This window comes from Myiozetetes cayanensis, unplaced genomic scaffold (assembly GCF_022539395.1).
Source record: "Myiozetetes cayanensis isolate MyiCay16 unplaced genomic scaffold, myiCay2020 scf5-8, whole genome shotgun sequence".
Classification (NCBI taxonomy): domain Eukaryota; kingdom Metazoa; phylum Chordata; class Aves; order Passeriformes; family Tyrannidae; genus Myiozetetes; species Myiozetetes cayanensis.
The window spans coordinates 68,503,815-68,523,462 of record NW_026087742.1 but is presented as its reverse complement, the minus strand read 5'-3'; the positions used below and the strand labels follow the sequence as shown (position 1 = coordinate 68,523,462).

Genomic DNA, 19,648 nt, shown 5'->3' with positions numbered 1-19,648 from the left:
CCAAAAAATCCTACCTGTTCACACAAAGGACTTTTATTCTTTAGACAATACTGTCTCATTCTGTTTAGTTATGCTATACAGAACAGTACTTTATAACTTAGATGGGAAATAGGTCTTTAACTCGCACGCACTAGCTCCTAAAACAAACAAAAAAACCCCAAACAGACCTGGCCACTAGATGGCCTCTAGACAGCAATTTTATGCAACTTGGGCAGCTAGATGGTGGCTACATATCAGTAAGTGATTGCAATATGCAGGTAAGTTCATTAAGAAGTTTATCTTACTATACTTCACTTGAATAACATGAAATTAAAAAACTTACTGTTATACTTGAAGGCATTTCACCCTCCTCCCAATCCCCAAGATCTTTCCCACCAACGCTGTACTTGACAGTCAGGAGGGGAGGTGGGAGTGCGCATCTGGAACAAGCCCTTTGTTCATGCTCCTCTCACTAGAGAACAATTCCTGATCAAGTTCTCCTACATTTTAACTAAGCAAGGGAGCTTCTTCGAGGCTCCCTGTGATCTGCCACCCCTACTCACAGAATTTAAACATACCCCACCCTGAAAAAACCCAAAAGATAGCTTTACTGAAATTTTCATTTTAATTCCTGCTCTCTTAAATCTACCTCCATCAACATTATGGAGACTTTTATCTCCTTATCAGAAGGACACGAATACACCACCTGCTATTTACAGTATACCCTCATTATGTTGAGTTCATTTTTCATCTAGTTCTCCGACTTCCCTAAGAAAAACTACTGAAAATCAGTACTACAGGTCTAACTGCCGTGAGTTTTTCGTGAACTCTTCATACTATGAGAACAGACAACAAGCAAACTCTATCAATTTCTATATGTAACCAGTATCTGTAACAGATCCCAATTAAGCATACATTTGCATAAAAACCTTACAATGTGCAAGCACTCATTTTATGCATTTCCTTCATGGCCAAGTGAAATTTGTAGTACCAGTCTCAGAATAATCAAGAAAAAGTATGATCTACAGAGTATTTTTGTCAAAGTGTAAAATTAGTGTTCTGTGCAGTCAGACTCAACTAAACAGTTATTTGAGGAGAAAGTTTGCAGTTTATCCATGTAAACATCTGCGTTCTTGAAGGTAGACACAAGGTTCTGGACACGTAGATTTGGACAAACGTGACTTTAAGGACCTAAGACACATTAAAGCCAACAATCTCCTTGACTTCCAACTGCAGTGCTAATGAGGGACTGAACCAGGATTTAAAAGCAAGAACAAGTTCACACAATACAGAACCTAAATAGGTTAAATACAAAAAGTAATAGCACATAGGAAAGCAGAGTGGGAGGGAAATAAAGGGAAAATAAAAATGAAGTCATACCTCCCTTTGCCCCAAGATTATATACTCTTTCTGTGGTCCAACTACAGAAGGAGGTCACACTACAAAACCCACTTTGTTACCCTATAAATGTATTTATAGATTTGCTATGTGAGGCAGACACATTTTTATCCCAAGATGCAAACACCACATTGTCCCAGTACATCATATGCCAAACATGAAAAAAAAAACTTCTGTGAAAGCTTTGTAACCTGCACCTGTAACAGCTAAATAGAGAGATGGCAAAAAACATTACAGAAAAAAGAGTTAACATGACATGGGTTGAAAGACATAAAGGAGGTTTCACTGGATAATCAAACGGTTTTCATCCTGATGAATTCTAAAAAGGAACATATAGATCCTCAAGACCAAGATACCATCCAGGGTGCCAAGTACATTTATTTCAGAAAGGGAAAATATCCTTATAAATCAGAAAGAAATAAGGAATTAGGCAAAACAGATGTAGCTTTTTTCTAGAAATAACTTCTAGTTGCTAAATCTAACTTTGCTTAATGCATCACATAAGTTACAAGACATGCACAGTGTGCACACATATTATGAGATGAAGTGCTACAGTAGGGCTGGTTGCAATCAGGTTACATGAAGACAGTGCATTTTTATATGCTAATGGTTAGTTCAACCTGAAAATGAGTATGGTTGGATTTCTTACAAAAATCCACCATATGGATGGATGGTTATTTAACTCACTATGCTAACATCAGCAACTTTTATATAGCACATCATCACTCTCTCAATTTTTTTCTAGTTAAAAATCAATTGCCAGAGTTCTGTGATCTAGCCTTTAATTCAAGTTAGTGGTCCAACTAAAAGATAACAAAATTTCACAATTCATAGGTAACAATGCAGCCTTGCTAGGCTTCCAAGCATTTATTATGATTTTTCTTTGTCCCCTTATCTGTGACAGATGTCACAAAAAAAAAAAAAAAGGAAAAATATTTGCTGTATCTGGAACAGGAAGTGTTCAGGTGTACAGGTAGAAAAATCTGTTCATTACAGTACATTAATGCAATTTATCACAGCTCTCTTTTATATTCCACAGAAGAAAGGTACAATTAAGATATACCTCAGTAGGTCTGGGATACAAGATAACTTACTGAAAAATGCCAACATGAAGATGCCATCATTGCCCACTCTAAGCTGATCTGCATCACTGAAATCATCGCGTGGTGGATACTCTTCTTCCTGGATTTACAGGTTAGTGATAATTTAGTGAAAAGTTTAGAATAACTATCTATAGGATAAAGTATTAATCATGTTTCTAAAGCTAGAAGAAAACTGACATTTCTGTAACATGTCCACAACAAGGAAGTTTAAAAGAAAAATAATTTATAAAACAAGTTCTATTTGTTGATTATATTGACATAGTCCAAATTGTCTGTTAAAGTTTCTGTAGAAGATATGTACATATCGCCTATTCATCCTAAGTGAAGCTAAAAGCTATTTCAGATTAGTACTTTGATGATCAAAACCAACATAAATATTTTTTTTAACTGTAACTGTCTTGATATGTAGCCAAGCTATTAAATATTTTTTTGAAAAGTTATCACATAATATGCTCTACATTTTTCCTGCCGTAAGCGTCTTCTAATACTTCCCTAAATAAAGAATAAAAGTTTTAGAAATAAATTGCTCATACAACAGCACTGCACTAATCAATTTTATAGCCCACACAAAAACACAAGCAACGCATGGAAAGCCTCCAGGGTCACTAGAGGGCGCAAGCACATTAGAGGTGTCCAAAAGTCTTCCAAACTCAAACAGCACAGTACTTAAGTCAAGCAAAAGAGAACAGAGATGTCAGTCAAAATGATCCAAAGATTTCTCCGGTTGTGTCAAAATACTGGGCCGTAAAATACTGAAAGTAAGAATTGGTGTTGTTTCTCAGGACTCGATTTTCAACAGAACTTGGCAGATATTATACATGTCAGTTCTATGCACAGGTAAAACATTGCTCCAACTGTAGACTGACAAATGTAAAAGTTTTCATGACGACAGCACCTACTAAAGAGAGTCTGATGAAAACTAAGGCAAATTAAACACCGTTTTTATACTTAAATGAGTAACATCAAAACAATGCAGGATGACACAAGTTCATTAATGCTGTCAGTAGCAGCAGTAATATGGTCTAAATAGAAGCATGAGTAACATTCTTTTCCTATTTTTTTGCTCAAATTAACATAATTTATAAGAACTGAGACAAGAAACTACCTACAAAATAAAAATGAAATCAAGGGAGATCAATTCAAGTGACATTTACTTGTCAATTTCATCCGGAAGCACTTACTACTGAAATAACATTCATGACTAAAATTTAGGGCATGAAACAATCACAGTGATCTAAAGCTCTGCCATGTGATCCACATGTTCCCCTTTGTCAACAGTGCAAAATGATTTACCAGGGTATAAAGATTAAGTTAAAAACGTGCTACAACAACCTGTAACAACTCAAGGCAGTCAGTTTTACCCTCAGTAACATGGCTGTGAAATTCCACCTGTGCTCTGTATTTCAGATTAATTAACGAAGACACTGCATCAGGTAACTTAATTTAATAACACTGCTATTCCCCTAGACAATTCCAAGGGAAGCACAAAAAGCTAGCTCAACAACAATCTTAAGGGACTATAGTTCATCTCTACATAATTTCAGATGTCCCTAAATGGTCATCATAAGTGACTATGAAAGCTTTAGTTTATTTAGCTCAACTTTGCTGCAGCTACAAAACTGATGGGGGGGAAGGGAAAGGGAGGATGGGCTGAAAAGGTATTAAACAAAGAGCTGCATTTGAATGTGTTTATCTCTGAAATGCATGCCACAAAATTTCCTTTTTTCAAGTCAGGAAAACAAAAAATATTTTCAATTCTAATTTCCCAGTGTCTACAAAACTCCATATAATAATTTTGGACTTTTTTCTAAACTGTCTGCCAATTACTGTATTTCATACAGGCATTTCCAAAACAATTTGTGAATTATACTCCATGCAAAAAGCTGGCTCAGAAATAAGAAAATTTTGCTCAACTACAGTAACAAGTTTAGCAGTTTGCTCTGTATGCACAGGCTTCTCTAAGGTTTACACATGTGAGAAACACAAGTCAATACACAGCCTGCAAATATAAGAGCAGACATTTGCAAGTAGGCACTGTTGTATTAAGTGTGAACAAGTTGTAATTTATCATACTCCATGTCAAAAGGGAGCATTAAACTGAGTCTTACTGTCTCCAAAAACTGGAATATGAAAATTATCAGAACATTTCAGAAATTAAATACTTTCCCGTGCTTAAATCACATTCAGCCTATATGCACATCACTTAGGACTACAAGGTTTCATGAGCAGTCCTGCACACAGAGAACAGCAGTTGAGCACTGCTCAAGTCTCACTAATACTGTTTGTCTTTCACAGTGCTCTCATTTGATCTAGTTGGTGTCAACTGCCCTAGTCCTTCTTCAACATATAGTTGTTTGTTACCATGCACTGAGGAATGAATATGGGCAATGAAGAATGACTGTCCTCCCTGCTGATGCTTAGAGCTAAACATAATTTAATAAAATACTTCTATTAGATAGTGGCCTTTTTATCAATGAGATAGCATATTTTATTTATAATTTTTTCTTCTTAATGAGAAGAATGTAACAACGCACAAATCAACATGGTATGTAACACTGCTTCATACTGCAGTATTTCTTGCCTTCTAAATAAGCTGACATCTGTATGAACAGAAAACTTGTTGCTCCTATGACCAGAGAAACATCTAAACAGTAAATTATATTATTGACATAAATGGTATGTCACATAGTAATTTCTCTAAGCAAAAGAAAATCAAATGGTACACACCATCTACTGAAGTCAAATCCAATTATTTCCTGTAAACTACAGCCCTCTTTGTAGTATTCTGAAAGAGGAGGACTGTTTTTTCCTCAATGCCTTTTAACATCTTTAAAATTGAAATCTAGCATGGTATATAGGGAGAAAACCACCTTTAATCAAGTAAAGAACCACTAAACTGATATAAGTCTTCCCAATGCAATGTTTACAGCAAAAAACTTCTACAAAAGGGTCAAGTTACTTAATAAGCCCCACAAATGATACCTTGAACATACAAAACAATATGGAGAAATTAATAGTGGGGGGGAAAAGACACAATGAATCCCAGAATTGTTTGCCAGCAGGAAAATTCATAGTGAAGTCTAAACTAGAGAGAACTATACCATACCTCTGGACGACTGAGGAATATTTCATCAAACAGACTCCTAGATTCCCTAAACTGGGCGTGCTAAGCATGTAAAAACAGAAAAACATAAGACAAATGCAACTGAAAAGCATTAAGTAAAAGCCATTCATTGCAACATACAAACAAGTCATTTAACTGTTAGCAATATTTTTGTCCATTTAAACTGACCTTTCAAAACTGACCTTGATAATTTGAAAAGGAAAAGACAGGATAACTAATGCTATCACTACTGATGACACAAGGCTGGTACAATTTCTTTGATACAATGAGACATTTGGGAGCATTTGGAAGGAATATATGCTTATACACAGTCTCTTTCTGTAAGATAAGCTACACAAAGAACTATAAAAATAAGTACTGAAACTTTCAGTAAATGTTTAGATTGTTCATATTATATGAATATATTACCTATGATGTGAATGCAGGGCCTATGATGAAGTATTTAATATGATCACATTATGGTTTTTTTAAGATCCCTATATGATTTGGGGGGAAAAATATAAAAGCTGTTTATTAAATTGCTTTCATGCCATTTTCCTCTCTTTTGCTCAATGAGTAAATTTGTAACCTTCTTCACTGGACACTTTGGACTATACCATGAAAATTATCAGCTTCATGTATCACTCAAAGTAACATACGGACATTTAACTTCTTCCAACTGTTTGCATTATTGCAGTAAAGAAACAATATATCCTCAGTTTACAAGGAAGAAACTAGAGGCACAGAATGTTGCAGAGTTCAGATTTGTAAGTGCACTAATTTCATAAAAACTGAAAAATCTACATTATATCATTTGTGTGTATTTTGTAAAGTCTGTAACATGCAAGTCAGCTACTGTCTGCAGCTGTCACTTGTGAAAGTGAGAAAACAAACTCTGCACTACTGTTCCATAGTTAAGTCACTTGTCTGTTATTCCGCAGGTATTCAGAGCTAAATTCTTCCCCTAAAGACGGCAAGGCCCTCTAACTGTAACCAGACCCTTCCTTCTTATTCCAGCCGTCTGCCAGATTAAGACCATTTTATTTTACAGTCTTAGTCCATCTCAGTGTAAGTCCAGAGTTATTAAATAAGGCACAGATTTTGTGGCAGTGTCACAGGGTAAGACAATTAAAATGGCAATCATTAAAGCTGCACTGGCACATAATTTTAGTATCATCTACAAAACTGAAATTCAGCTTCAGCATTTCCTATTTTTTCCCCAAATCCCAACTTTTCAACCTTAATACTCTTTCTTTAATATAGCTTGTGTGTGTGCACGCATTTGCTTTAAAAAACAAACAATCAAAAACAAACAAACAAACAAAAACCAGAAAAGAAGCTCTTCAGCAGTCAGCAAGAATGTGACTTTCAGATACACTGTGTAGACCAGACTACTGATACTAACTTAGTAGTTCTAATCTTAGTAAAGACTAGAACTTTTTATTCAGCCTCTAGTTTGGGGGAATGATTGTGTGTTCTTACTGATTTTTCATAAGCAAGTGAAATTCTTGTGGTGTCAGCATGGTAGTTCTTGAATGTCAAGCTCTACTGTATGTTCTAGCAAAGCAGACTATGTAAAAGTCTACTTTTCACTTCATCACCATATCCAACTCGCCTAGAGGCTCTTAACTCCAGATTTCTTTTCTCTCCCTAACTCCTCTTTTCTCACACACCAGTTTCAGCTCCTTATCCAGTACCACATTTTAGCCCCACCTGGTCCCTTTCGCCACCAATTCCAGTTTATCCTTTTCCCTTCTATTTCTCATTTAAATCCCTGTACTCTGTCCATACCACTTGTCTCCATTCATCCTTGCCTTTCTTGTTTTGACTTGGATCCATCCTCACTGATCCCTGCCTGTGTCCACTTTTAGCCAGTTACCTCCTTACTCAACTGAAACCAATTTCTCTTCCCACAACACATTAGCTACAGAGGGTCAGCTATTGTCCTTCTCTCTACCTACCACTGATGACAATTGAATCGAGTGGTTTTCCCCTTCACTTCTAACTGAAGGGCAAGAATAATAAAATAACTTCAGAGCACACCAGAAATTGCTATTTCTCAGTTCCAATGTTTTCACCAAAAGCAGTCAAGAGCAGCCATAAGGTGTATCTACTTTTAGTTCTGTAATCCCACTGTGACACAGAACACTTCAGAATGCTCTCTGGGAACAGCATATCTGAAGTCCCATCCCCTTCAGAGCTATGAGCAGCCTCAACTTAGTCATGCAAAGACAATCTCCACACATTTACCAAATCTGAAGCCATTATGCATCAACTGAGGAAACTCACTTTTCAAAAATTTGTTGTTTGACCAAAACCAGGCAGACTCTCTGAAACAGGGCAAAAGATGTTTCTGTCACAGTAACCTGAACTTTTAAGAAAGAGTTCTCAAAAGTTAAAAAAAAAAAAAAAAGCTTAAAATTACAAGATAAAAAAATAACTTTTTTTTCCATTTTTTGTTTGTTTTGCTTAGCTTTATTCTCAAAATTGGCTGAACTCCAGGCTGAGCTGTCAAGGAAGATTCTTTGTATGTCTGAAATTTGTGCTTCATATGATTCTAGACATATGAAGTTAAAAGCAAGGAGTATCTTGCGAGAGCTGCACATCCTGTCTGCAGCACCACAGGTACTCTAAAAGTTGGGTTTGGGTTGTTAATGTTCCAAGTTTGTAACTTCAGATTGAGGGTATCAGTCAGACCAATATTTCACCAAATATTTTACTTATGTGATGAGCAGTAAGGACAGACTACACAGCAGTTAAGACATTACAGCTGGAGACCATCAGCTCACCACTGAAACTTGGCAAGCAGCCATTCAGATCTCCCTGGTTCCCTACCACATTTAGTAAACAGATTTGTGGGACACCTTCACTGACCATGTTACACAAATCCACTTTTAACTTTAGCAGTGCATACCTTGGAGTGAGTGAGTGTTGTGCACTGAGTACTGCGCTGCAGTCAAGGAACAGCCTCCTGCTGGGTGAGCAGAGGGTTTTTTCCAGTCACAAGCACTCTGTAGCCAGTAAGATTTTAAATATATATCAAACGCAATCACATTTGATCTCAAGGAGGAGATTTTTAGTGAAAGCACTGGAAGAGTTATTTAGGTATCGTTATATTATGGTCAATACTACCAAGCAGCAGAATTTCCACATTTCAAATCTTAAGAGAAAAGAAGAAATTTGCTTACAAAACTAACACTTATTACTAATTGCAGATATCAGTTTTCTATTTTGAAGATTCTACTCTAAATAAGGTTAACTCTTTAAAAACTATAAACACTGAATATATGCCTATTACTTAGTTTACTGTTTACCATAACTTGTTGTGTATGGGTTTTTTGTTTGTTTTAAAAACTTGGAGCATTTCTTTGAACTTCAGTATTTAAATTTCCACGGAACAAACAACAGGGACATTCCCTTTAAAAAAAGACCTACATCATTTGGGGTCTTGCCCCTTCCACACTGTTGGAATTCGCCCTTTCTCTCTAAAGGTCTTTGGTCATATTTTACCATCCAAAACACTAAATATCAGCAATAACTCTACAAAGTAACATTAGTAATGGATACCTAATTAAAAGTTGACAAATTACTGGATAAAATATTAAAACAAGGCAAAATTTAGCTTTTGAAGTTGTTTAGACAAAAGCTACATCTCAGAAAAGAGTAATTATATGTTTTTCACAGTACTTTACAACTAACTTACACTATCTATACAAAACCTAAGCATCCAAAATATTTAAGTCATCAGCCCACTGTTATTTTAGTAACAGATCATAATATAGGTCCAATTGTTATAAATAATTAACTAGCCTAATATGTTTCACAAAACTGAAAGAAAGAAGAACTATATCACTTACTCGTTGGGCAACTTCTGCTGCAGCAGCTGCCATTGCTGCAGCTTTGGCCTTCTCAGCTTCATCATACGTAGGAAGAGAGGTAGCTACACTGTATGGAGGTGGTACAGGATAAAATTCATTCTGTGTTTCTGTTCAAAATAAAGAAGTTATGTATTTTTAAGCCAAAAAGATGTCAAGAATATTAACTTTTACATGCACATAATTATTTACCCTTGAAGTATTTTTTTTTACAGAGGATGAAATTCATGACATTTGCATTTCAAATAAGGTGGGGATTTTTTAAATACTTTTATAAAAAGTAGTGCAGCTTGAGGGTACTTTTAGCTACTACCCAAAGCAGAAACTTTAACATAGATGGTAGCAAAAAATTTATAAACAAAAACCATATTACCTTTGTTATATCCCTGGGCATTCCAAACAAAGGTTTTTTATCAAATCATACAAAAGACATGCACACAAACACCCTAAAAAAAAAGCCTTTAAATATTAATATCAATCTGTTACTTCAGTCTAGTTATAATCATGCTGTATTCTTATTAGTGTGGTCTTGTTGCTAACTCCAGTTGCTCTGTGAAAATCAGTTTTTCCAAGATTTCAATTTCAATACATTCTTTTAAAAATGTTCCTTCCATCAAAATGGACCACAGACTTCATTCCTCTATGTTGCAAGAGCAAAACATCATCCCACGGAAATATTAACAACATTAATTAAAATCTACTGAAAATACACCTTGATCTTCCTCCTACAGCCAGCAGTAGCTTGTAATGAGATTGCTTAGGTGGTAAAGATTTGTCAGCACACCAACACAAGGATGTTACATATAGGGATTTATAGGGATAATTCTGCACAGCTATGTATTATACTTGCAAATACTGTCTCAAAGGACATGGACAGGAAACTGCTCTTTTAACCAACATTAAAAAAAATTAGGTTGGCTGCTACTTCTAAAGTATTTATTTGGCACATGGGAGACACAAATCCATGCAACTTTACTTAAACAGGAACCTCGATGCTGCTTGCTGTTAAGTCTCCCATATCCCAAAGAAAAGTCACAATCTCATGAGAAAGTAAATAAATGGATAAAGAGACTCCTGTTATTCATTTTTCAAGAGAAGTTTTACCAAGAGCCTTTAAAGCAAAATTAACCTTTTCATGACAATATTTTCACAGAAACAATGTTACATACCTCAGAAGTTTGAGGGTTTTGTTTATAAAGAGGCAATGAAAATTGCTAATGAGGTCTAATAATTGAGCACTACTCAAAGATGTAGATTAAATGTAGAACTGAACTACACACAGACTTAAATAAAACCTATTATTCTAATTAATGAATATCCATTAGTCTAGCAATTCAGAACAATCAGTGTAATTTAGAAGTGTGCTTCTTCTGAACAAACCAAAGGGTTGTATATGAAAGGACAGTTTTTACTGCGATTGTGTGCTTAGGAAAAAAAAAAAACCATACCAGAGTATCGTACCACTTTAAACCAAGTGATGATTCACACACACTCCTCCCTGACAAGCTGTTATGTGAGAAAAATACCTGAAGCTGCAGCTGCTTCCACAGCTATGCTACAGTAAGGTGGAGGGGAACTATCTGCTTCAGATAAGGCTGCTGTCTGGGGAGTCTGCGTAGTCTCTGTAGACGTCGAGGGCTGCTCAGCTGCTGAAGATTCTTGGGGGTCATCCTCATTGTGAAGCTTAAAAGAAAAACATAAAAATTTCAGAGGCATTCAGGGAATACTTTCCACAACAACCTAATACTTGCAGAACCATGTTCAAAGAGAGAAGATTACTCTCATCAACAAAACAAAAAATATTTACAAACCAGCAACCAGCATGTGACTAATAAAGTAGTCCAGCTAAATTCTTTTATGCAAACAGCTAAAGATAGCCTTAACTGCCTTGCCTTTTTTTTTTTTTTTCCAGAAATGGATTTCTTCTCATAAGAGATGTTCAGAAAGTCTTAAAAATCTGGAGTTTTTCAATGTTTACTAAATGGGAAAATAGTTATATCAGTATTTTAACACCATTACGGTTTTGTTCCTAAATACATTCATAAAATGTCTCAACCCATTTTAAAACAAAATAGGTGAGAAATACTATCATTTATTGTATTGATCTAGAAGAAATAAAAATTTGGAACACATTTCAACTTCCGTAACAGAGACTTTCATTCTTTTACAACTTGTCAAAGAGCTTCTCCATGCAAATTCTAAGACTTTTCAAAACATTCTGCTTTTCTTTACACTCTGGAAACAATCCTTTCCCTATAAAACTTTAGGCTGCTGGTTGGTTTGTTTGTTTGTTTATTCAGATGCAGTTTTAAAAGGACATGCCTAGTTAAGCATATACAGAAATAAAAATTTGGATAGGTAAGAATGTTAAAATGTTAAAACTGTGGAATTCAGATCCAGCAACTAGTATCTTTTCTCAGAGAAGGCCTTTTTGATTGTTTTAGCTAACTTGATAATGTTCAGAATATGAATCAAACTAGTTAGAATTAAACAAAAAAAGTGCTAGTTCCTGGTAGTGCAAACTACAAGATAAGATACATATAAGTCAACAACTGAAGGACCACGTGTAAAACCCAGACCAGAAATTAAGTTGAACAAATCTAAAAGCAGAATTCTGTAGCTTCAAATTGATGGTTTCTATGAACACCCTATAGAAAAATACCATTTCAATAACAAACATATTAAGAATATAACTACATTAATTTCCTATTAGGCAAAGTACAATCAGATCACTGGAAAAGACACATTCTGAGAAGAAAGAATGCTAAATTTCTTGTTAACATTCATACCAAAATTCCTTCAACATGCAGAATAAAAAAGATCACAGAATGGTAGAGGCTGAAAGGGACCATTGAGGCCATCTAGCTCAATGAGGCCTCTGAGGCCCCCGGCTCAATGAGAGACACCTACAGCTGGTTGTGCAAGACCACAGTCAGATGACTTTTGAGTACGTCCACAAGATCTCTGGAAAGCTTATTCCAATGCTCAGTTACCCTCCCATTATTAAAAATTTGGGGAAAAAACCCCAAACTTTCCTAATGTTCAGAGGTCATCTTCAATGGAACTGATAGGAGGTTTTGAGGGTTTCTGGGTACTGAGCAATCAGGTCATTTAATGGCTAATCAATGATCCAGAAGCAGTAGTAATCTGAGAAACATGAACAGCCATTTACAGTAGTTAAAGCCAAAGAAAATAAGAGCACTTCAAAATAACTAAAATATATTTAGTGATAGAGGAAAAAAAGTGAGAATACAAACCGCTCCTCTAAAAGGGTCAGAAGAACAACCTGAGAACTACAAACATTATGGTTCTAAATTAAGTACAATCATTCACAAGAAAAATCTAATATTGCAATGGACAAAGCCAATATAAACCCATTCTTAAATAAAACTGTCATTTGATTCATCATCATGGCTAGGCTTCACGAACGAAGATGTCATTTGATTAGAAAAGATATAAATAACAAAACATTACTGGAATAGTTTTTACACTGATGGCTGTTACACTGTCACTCACATGGGACCTATGTGTAGTTCTGACTACCTCTCCGACAACAACCTGGTCTACAAGCAGGAGAAAAAGCAGAGCCAAGTTAATTGATATCTATGTGTTACCTCCATTCTTCCCCTCCTGTCACCTTCCACTTCAATCACTACAACTTTTTCTCCCTACCAAGCCACAGTATGTACTGTCACTATTCTGGAGACAGAGATCTTCTAGCATCTCATTGGTCAAGGAGCATATTACTGCTTAAAAAAACCCCACTTTGCCATTGCAAGAACTTTGTGTCTTCTGCATGCTTTCTTGGAACTTACTTTTCTCCATATTATCTCTAATATAGTAACAGTGGAGTAATTTAGTAAATGATGAAGTTAACATGACGATTGGACAAGAACATGCACATGAGACTCTTGTTTTCAAAGACAAAGTTAACAAACCATTCAATTGTTATAAGAACTGCAGTTAGGAAATGGAAAAAATCCATCCTAAGGTCTCTATACAAAAGAGTCCCATTATGGCCTACAGTACATACAAAAAGTCTTTACTTTGCAGGACTAATAGTCAGAAATGAAGTATTTCTCTTTATCCTCTCTTCTATTATACAGGCCTCTCGGAAATTCTGAAAGGCATCAAGGTTATCGTGATACAGTAATTTAATGAAAAATCTTGACTCCTTTACTGAAAAAAAATTATAAAAAATAAAAAAAAAATCACAAGAATTGGATTCATTAGCTTGAGTGTTTACAGCTGCAATAATAAACACGAGTTGTTCCATAAACAGAAATCAGTTTTTGTTAGTTCTCATTCAAGTGGCTTGTCTCCTAGTTTCTCCTCAAGGCAGTAACTTCAGCTCTTCTCAGGAGACTAATTCACTGAGGTAAGAAAGCAAAACAAAACAATGACAGAGTTCAAAAAGGGTTTGGATGATACTCTCAGGCACATGGTGTGACTCCAGGGGATAGTCCTGTGCAGAGCTAAGGGTTGTACTTGATCCTTGTGGTTCCCTCCCAACTCAGTGCATTTGGTGATTCTGTAATAAAAACCCCGCAACTGCAGCAGAACTTGCCCCAGTAAACTGGAAATTTTGCCCAGGCCAGCAGGGTAGATAGCAGAGGTTTATATCATTTTGTCTTATAGCAACTCTGTCTCATCTTCACAGGGCACTGATTCTGCTCTGTGGAGTCACCAGTTTGCTTGAAACCAGTAGGAATCTGTCTACCTTTGAGCTTCCCCTTTACATTTAATTTTTGGCTTTTACTGACTGGTAATTTTAGACGTTATTTTTGGAGACAGGGGAAGGAGAGGCCTTACACTCCATACAGGTTTTATTGCCATAGAAACCAAGATAAAAACACCCAGAATGGAACAGGAAACATCTGTTTCAGGGCATTACTTATGCTATGTACTTAAATGTCACCTGAAGCAGCATTTAACATTAAAAGTATACAAATAGTATCTGAGATTTTATTTTTCTAATAGTAAGAATATTTTGCCTACTCTTTAAAGGGTTAAGGAGTACTCAGTTCATCATCCCAGTCCCTCTTAAGCCCCCAGTGAACCATTATTTGGTAGCAAGCAACACAATCTTTTTTGTCAAGATTATGGTCAGAACAATTGCCCAGACCTGTTAAACCAGAGACAAGTGTAAATTAGTACCTTCCTCTGATCCCCGCCCTCATATTTTAAAAGCAGGTCACACAGAAACTTTTTTTCTTTCACATCTTAGTCAGTATCCAGCTGACTACATGGAGCTTTATTACTAAAAAAAAGGAAGTACTTTGTTTTTAGTCATATTTCTCTTAAACTGTTTATGCCAGTATTTCAATCCCTAGTTTTGCAGCCCTCAACCTACAGTACATTGCAGGCTCATGTTCTCAAGATGTCCTATGTTAGGACATGTAAAATTCAAAGTTCAGTTGAGGAGCAATGGCTATTCTGCCACCAATGACTCAATCTTATGGTAACTACTAAAGGGGGTACAGTAACATAATAATTACCTTCATATGATTTTTTTACCATACACAATCTTCAGTTTTCTTCCCAGTAAAAAGTCTACAAAGCAGTGACCTCATTTCAGAAGAAGTTAAAATCAATGCCAGACCTTTCAGCACCAAAATACTGTGTAAAATACAGCTACCTTTCTTTTCTAACTACTTTTACAGTAATAATCTCTTTAATGAAGAAATTATTCTTCTACAATTTAGACAATTATTCATTCTAATACTCCCTTCTAATTGATTTCCTTAAGTCTGTTATTTTGTTTGTGCAATTATTTCCAAAGGAATCAGATGCAATGTCTGAAATCAGCTGACAGCCTACAAAGAAACATGACCCATGAGAAAGTGCTTAGTACAGCAGCTTTTACTGAGGGGACTGATGCATATACTTTAACCATTTACGCTTATTAAGATAAAAATTTAAACTGGAAGATCTCATTCTCTATTTTACACTTCACCTGCAGATAGTAACTTTGTTTCACCCACAAAACTTTGCTTTCCTGGACAAACATAGTTTGCTTCATTTCTGATGAACTGACTGACTATACAAGAGTGGCAATACACATAAGTTATTAAATTATGCCATTTTAAAAAAATCACCAGAAAATGATATAATAAGATGTCTTATGTCTACCATACATGTGCCAAATTAGAACAATGCTTTTTGATAAGCGTATTGAAATAGCACACTAATTCTAGTCATAGTGTAACACACACATCCCACTCACAATTTCTGTTACCTCATTTTATGCACATTTCAAAAGCTGTTCTTTAATCCTTTCATAAAATATGACTTATGGAAACCAATATATTATGAAATTATTGAAACATAATTAAACTTCAACAGCACGATACACATTTTTAAAATCCCTTTCTCATAAACATGTTTTTTTTCCACGCTCTTCGTATAATTTAAGTGTAGCATAAAATGATGCATACAGGTTTAAAAAAAAAAAAAAAAAAGACCAAACAACTAGCCAGTTTTCTTTTCCTGTTTCCTTTAATGCCCTTATTACTCGTTCACTTTGTCAACATGTGACTTTTAGATAAACTTTTCTGTAAATTTTAGTAGTGATGGTTCTCTCTGGGGCACCACAGAGCTACACAGAACTCTCATTAGTAATCATAAATTACAAAGCATGTAATTTTAACATGTCCTTCTCCCTTTCCAACGGTATTACATTTCTGAAGAACCTTTGACTCTTCCAGTTTTGACCTCACGGTGACCAGTTCATGGGTTCTTCCAAACTGCATTAAAACTAATACAATGCACAGAAATTCCATAATGCTGGACTTAATACTCTGCTTTAAGTAAAGCTGTGGAGATAATCAAGTACATCACGCAAGTTCAACCTTTCTGTGCAAAACAGTCCATTGATACAGTTCCTTCACAAAAAGCAACGCTCTTGGCAACAGAGGTTCATCATCTTCACTTTGCAGAAGTCATTTGAGTTTCTATTACCAATTTTTCAGATGATAACAAAAGACCAACCAAAAATATCCACTAATTGCAGCTTCTGGTGGTGGAAGGAAAGGCATGGTAGAGTCAAGACTGCCAGTGCAGTGAACAAAAAGAAGTCTGATGTTTCTACGCTAGATTCCTGATATCTTCCGTACTGGTACACAGGTATTTTTTCCACAGAAATCATACCATTGTAAATATGAGAGGTGTAACCAACAGTAGGTTAAAAAAAATCTTGCTATTATCTTCGTTAAGCTTACAGGGACCTTCTCACCTCTCTGTGATACACCTGATGCTTTCATTTATTGAAAAATTCTAAGCCCTTTTACACCTGCCTACTGGTAGTGATTTTTAAGTCTAACTAAACTGTTCTCTACAAATGAGGCCTGAAAGCAGAGATCTCTTGGTACATAAAAAATAATTTCACTGGAACAAATACAGGCTGCTAATTAAATGTGTTTTCTAACCACATATTGCATTTTTCAGCTTTTCCTCTGTAAATAGCAAAATCTTCATCTTGGGATTTTCAAGATAAGATGAAAAAAAAGCTCCTGAAATAAATTTTACTTCTGAACCCGTTATAAAAATACTTCATGTTGAAAATGGATTTCACCTCCGTCTACTCATCTCTCGTTTCTGAATGCCACCTAATAGTCTCAACAGCTCATGCTATCAACTATTACTTTATTTTTAGAAAAATCATAAAATTTATACTGTTAAACCAGAAACACCATGCACAGAATCAAAGAATGGTTTGGGTTGGAAAGGAGCTTAAAGATCATCTGGTTCAAAGCCCCCTGCCACGAGGGGGTTGCTCCAGGCCCCATCCAGCCTGGCCTTGAACACTCCTAGGGGCAGGGCATCCACAACTTCTCTGGGAAACCTGTTCCAATGCCTCATACACCTCACAGAAGAATTCTTTCCTAATATCTAATCGAAACCTACCCTCCTTCAGCTTAAAGCCATTTCCCCTTGTCCTATCACTACACCCCTTGTAAAACATCTCTCTCTGCTTTTCCTGTACATCTCCTTCAGGCACTGAAAGGCTCCCCTAAGGTCCCCCTAGAGCCTTCTCTTCTCTGGGTTGAAAAACCCCAACTGTCCAGTTTTTCATCATAGGAGAGGTACTTCATCCCTCTAATCATATTGGTGGCTTTTCTCTGGACTTGCTCCAACAGGTCAGTGTCCTTGCTGTGCTGGGGACCCCAGAGCTGGATGCAGTGCACCAGGTGGGATCTCACCAGAGCAGAGTAGAGGGGCAGAATCACCTCCTTGCCCTGGTGGCCACTCGGCTTTTGGTGCAGTCTAGGACATGGTTAGGTTTCCAGGCTGCAAGTGCATATTGCCAGATCATGTCCAGCCTCTCTTCCACCAGGGACCACAAGTCCTTCTTATCAGGGCTGCTCTCGATCCATTCTCTACCCAGACTGTGTTTGTGCTTGACATTGCCCCAGCCCACATACAGGACCTTACACAATTGGCCTTGTTGAAATTCATGTTTGCATACAACCACCTCTCAAGCCTGTCAAGGTCCTTCTGGATGGCATCCCTTCCCTCCAGCTTGTCAACCGCACCGCACAGCTGGGTGTCACCAGCAAGCTTGCTGAGGGCAAGTGCTAAGATCAATCATCTCTAATTCAGGTCACTAGTAACCACTGAAAAATCAATACTAAAACCAATAATCTGTAATTACACTTAGCAAATAATCTGAAGAGCAGAGGAAATAAATCCTGCTGAAAAAAAAAATGTTTTCATTTTCCTGTTTATTTGGAAAAAAAGAATATCCACAGCAGCCTTTGAAAGAAGTATTTCACAATTTTCCAGAATACAAGAATTCTTGAGAAAATAAGCCCAACAAACCACATTGTAGCTCCCTCTTCACTATCAGTTTTTTATCCTTTACCAATAAGGTAATTTACAACACCATGCCCCTTTTTTTCAAATGTCTTTTTTAACACCAACCTACCATGAACCTGTGCAGATCAACTTGTAGGAAGGCAACTATTTGCAGTTCAGCACCAAATGCACACTCTGCTGAAATACAGTCCTGGCCACAGCCACAACACTCCAGAGAAACAGCAACCTCTAAAGACTAGTGAGCCCTCTGATTAACAAATACTTAAGTACTAAGCAATTAAGCTCATAAGGCACCTCGGTATATTCCAGTACAACTTTCAGCTACTTTCTATGTATTTAAAACTCAGTGACCAAATTTGATCAGAACCTCTGACTGCACAGAACAGATGCAGATCGTATTTTTTTCCTCAGCTTCCCATGACTTGGCAAGCATCGACTATCACACACCCAGATCTAGTAATGTCTCTTCAGGATAATGGAGGGCATTGGTTTGGGTTGTTTGTTTTTTTTTCATGAGGCATCTCTGCAGTCAGTTTTCAACAGTAGTTAATATGTCAGAAGGTCAAAGGTGTAAAATCTGCACCAGAACCAGGAAAGAACAGAAATCCATTGATGCCCTTCCACAGCTGTGTAGAAATACCAAGCGTGGCTGCTAAATAAGGATTACGCACCATGGAAACCCACAACCTCTGGAGGCAAACTCTGACTGAAAAGAATCCAGAGAGATTTATACTGAATGTTGTTGAAAGATAAGTTGCAAGAGAATGGCTTTTCTACCAGAATGGATCTCCTTGTATAAAAATAAAGTATTCTGTAGCAAGTGAAAGTGTTTTACATGCACAAGTGTGTTAAATTATTTTAGTCGGATCTCTTTAACTAGGAATCTTTAGCCTATTGGATTTTTCGAGGTTTTTTTAAAAGAAGCTTATAAGTCTCATTAAAAACAAACCAAAAAAAAACCCAAAGAACAATTATGATCAGTACTTTGTGAAGGAAAAAAATAAAAACATTATAATGTGTGTGTAGATAGATGTCTCTTTGTATCTCCATCCCAATGGCTACGTTATATATAGCATGTTACTTAGTCATTTTTTGTGAATAACAATCCAGATTGAAACAATTAATTACACATTTAGCAGCGCAGCATGCACATTTGCATTTATTTCCTATGGCTTCTATTAAGATGTACTACTTCCAATCCCCCATATTAATGGTAAAAGTAAACTTATTAGTAAAGTGAATATGAGAACTCTTTAGAAAAGTAAATATTCTAAGACTAATGCTACTAGAAGTGTAGTCTTATTATTTAAATATATCCACTTCTCTCTACCTTTTTTTTTTTTAGGTTTCTTCTCTACTGAAGAATTATTCAG

General features: G+C 36.2%; 1 protein-coding gene across 2 annotated transcripts in view; it reads right to left on the bottom strand.

The window, feature by feature from the left end:
- NDFIP2 (Nedd4 family interacting protein 2) overlaps window positions 1–19,648 on the bottom strand; it is a 45,554-nt gene that overhangs the window by 15,768 nt on the left and 10,138 nt on the right. Inside the window, exons 2-5 of one of the 2 annotated variants that reach the window (XM_050333914.1) lie at window positions 10,985–11,141; window positions 9,441–9,568; window positions 5,587–5,646; window positions 2,472–2,559 (exon numbers count right to left, since the gene is read on the bottom strand). In XM_050333914.1, coding sequence (XP_050189871.1) covers window positions 2,472–2,559; window positions 5,587–5,646; window positions 9,441–9,568; window positions 10,985–11,141 — 433 coding nt within the window. The remainder of the gene's footprint in view (window positions 1–2,471; window positions 2,560–5,586; window positions 5,647–9,440; window positions 9,569–10,984; window positions 11,142–19,648) is intronic. The other variant, XM_050333915.1, reaches the window with a different exon arrangement.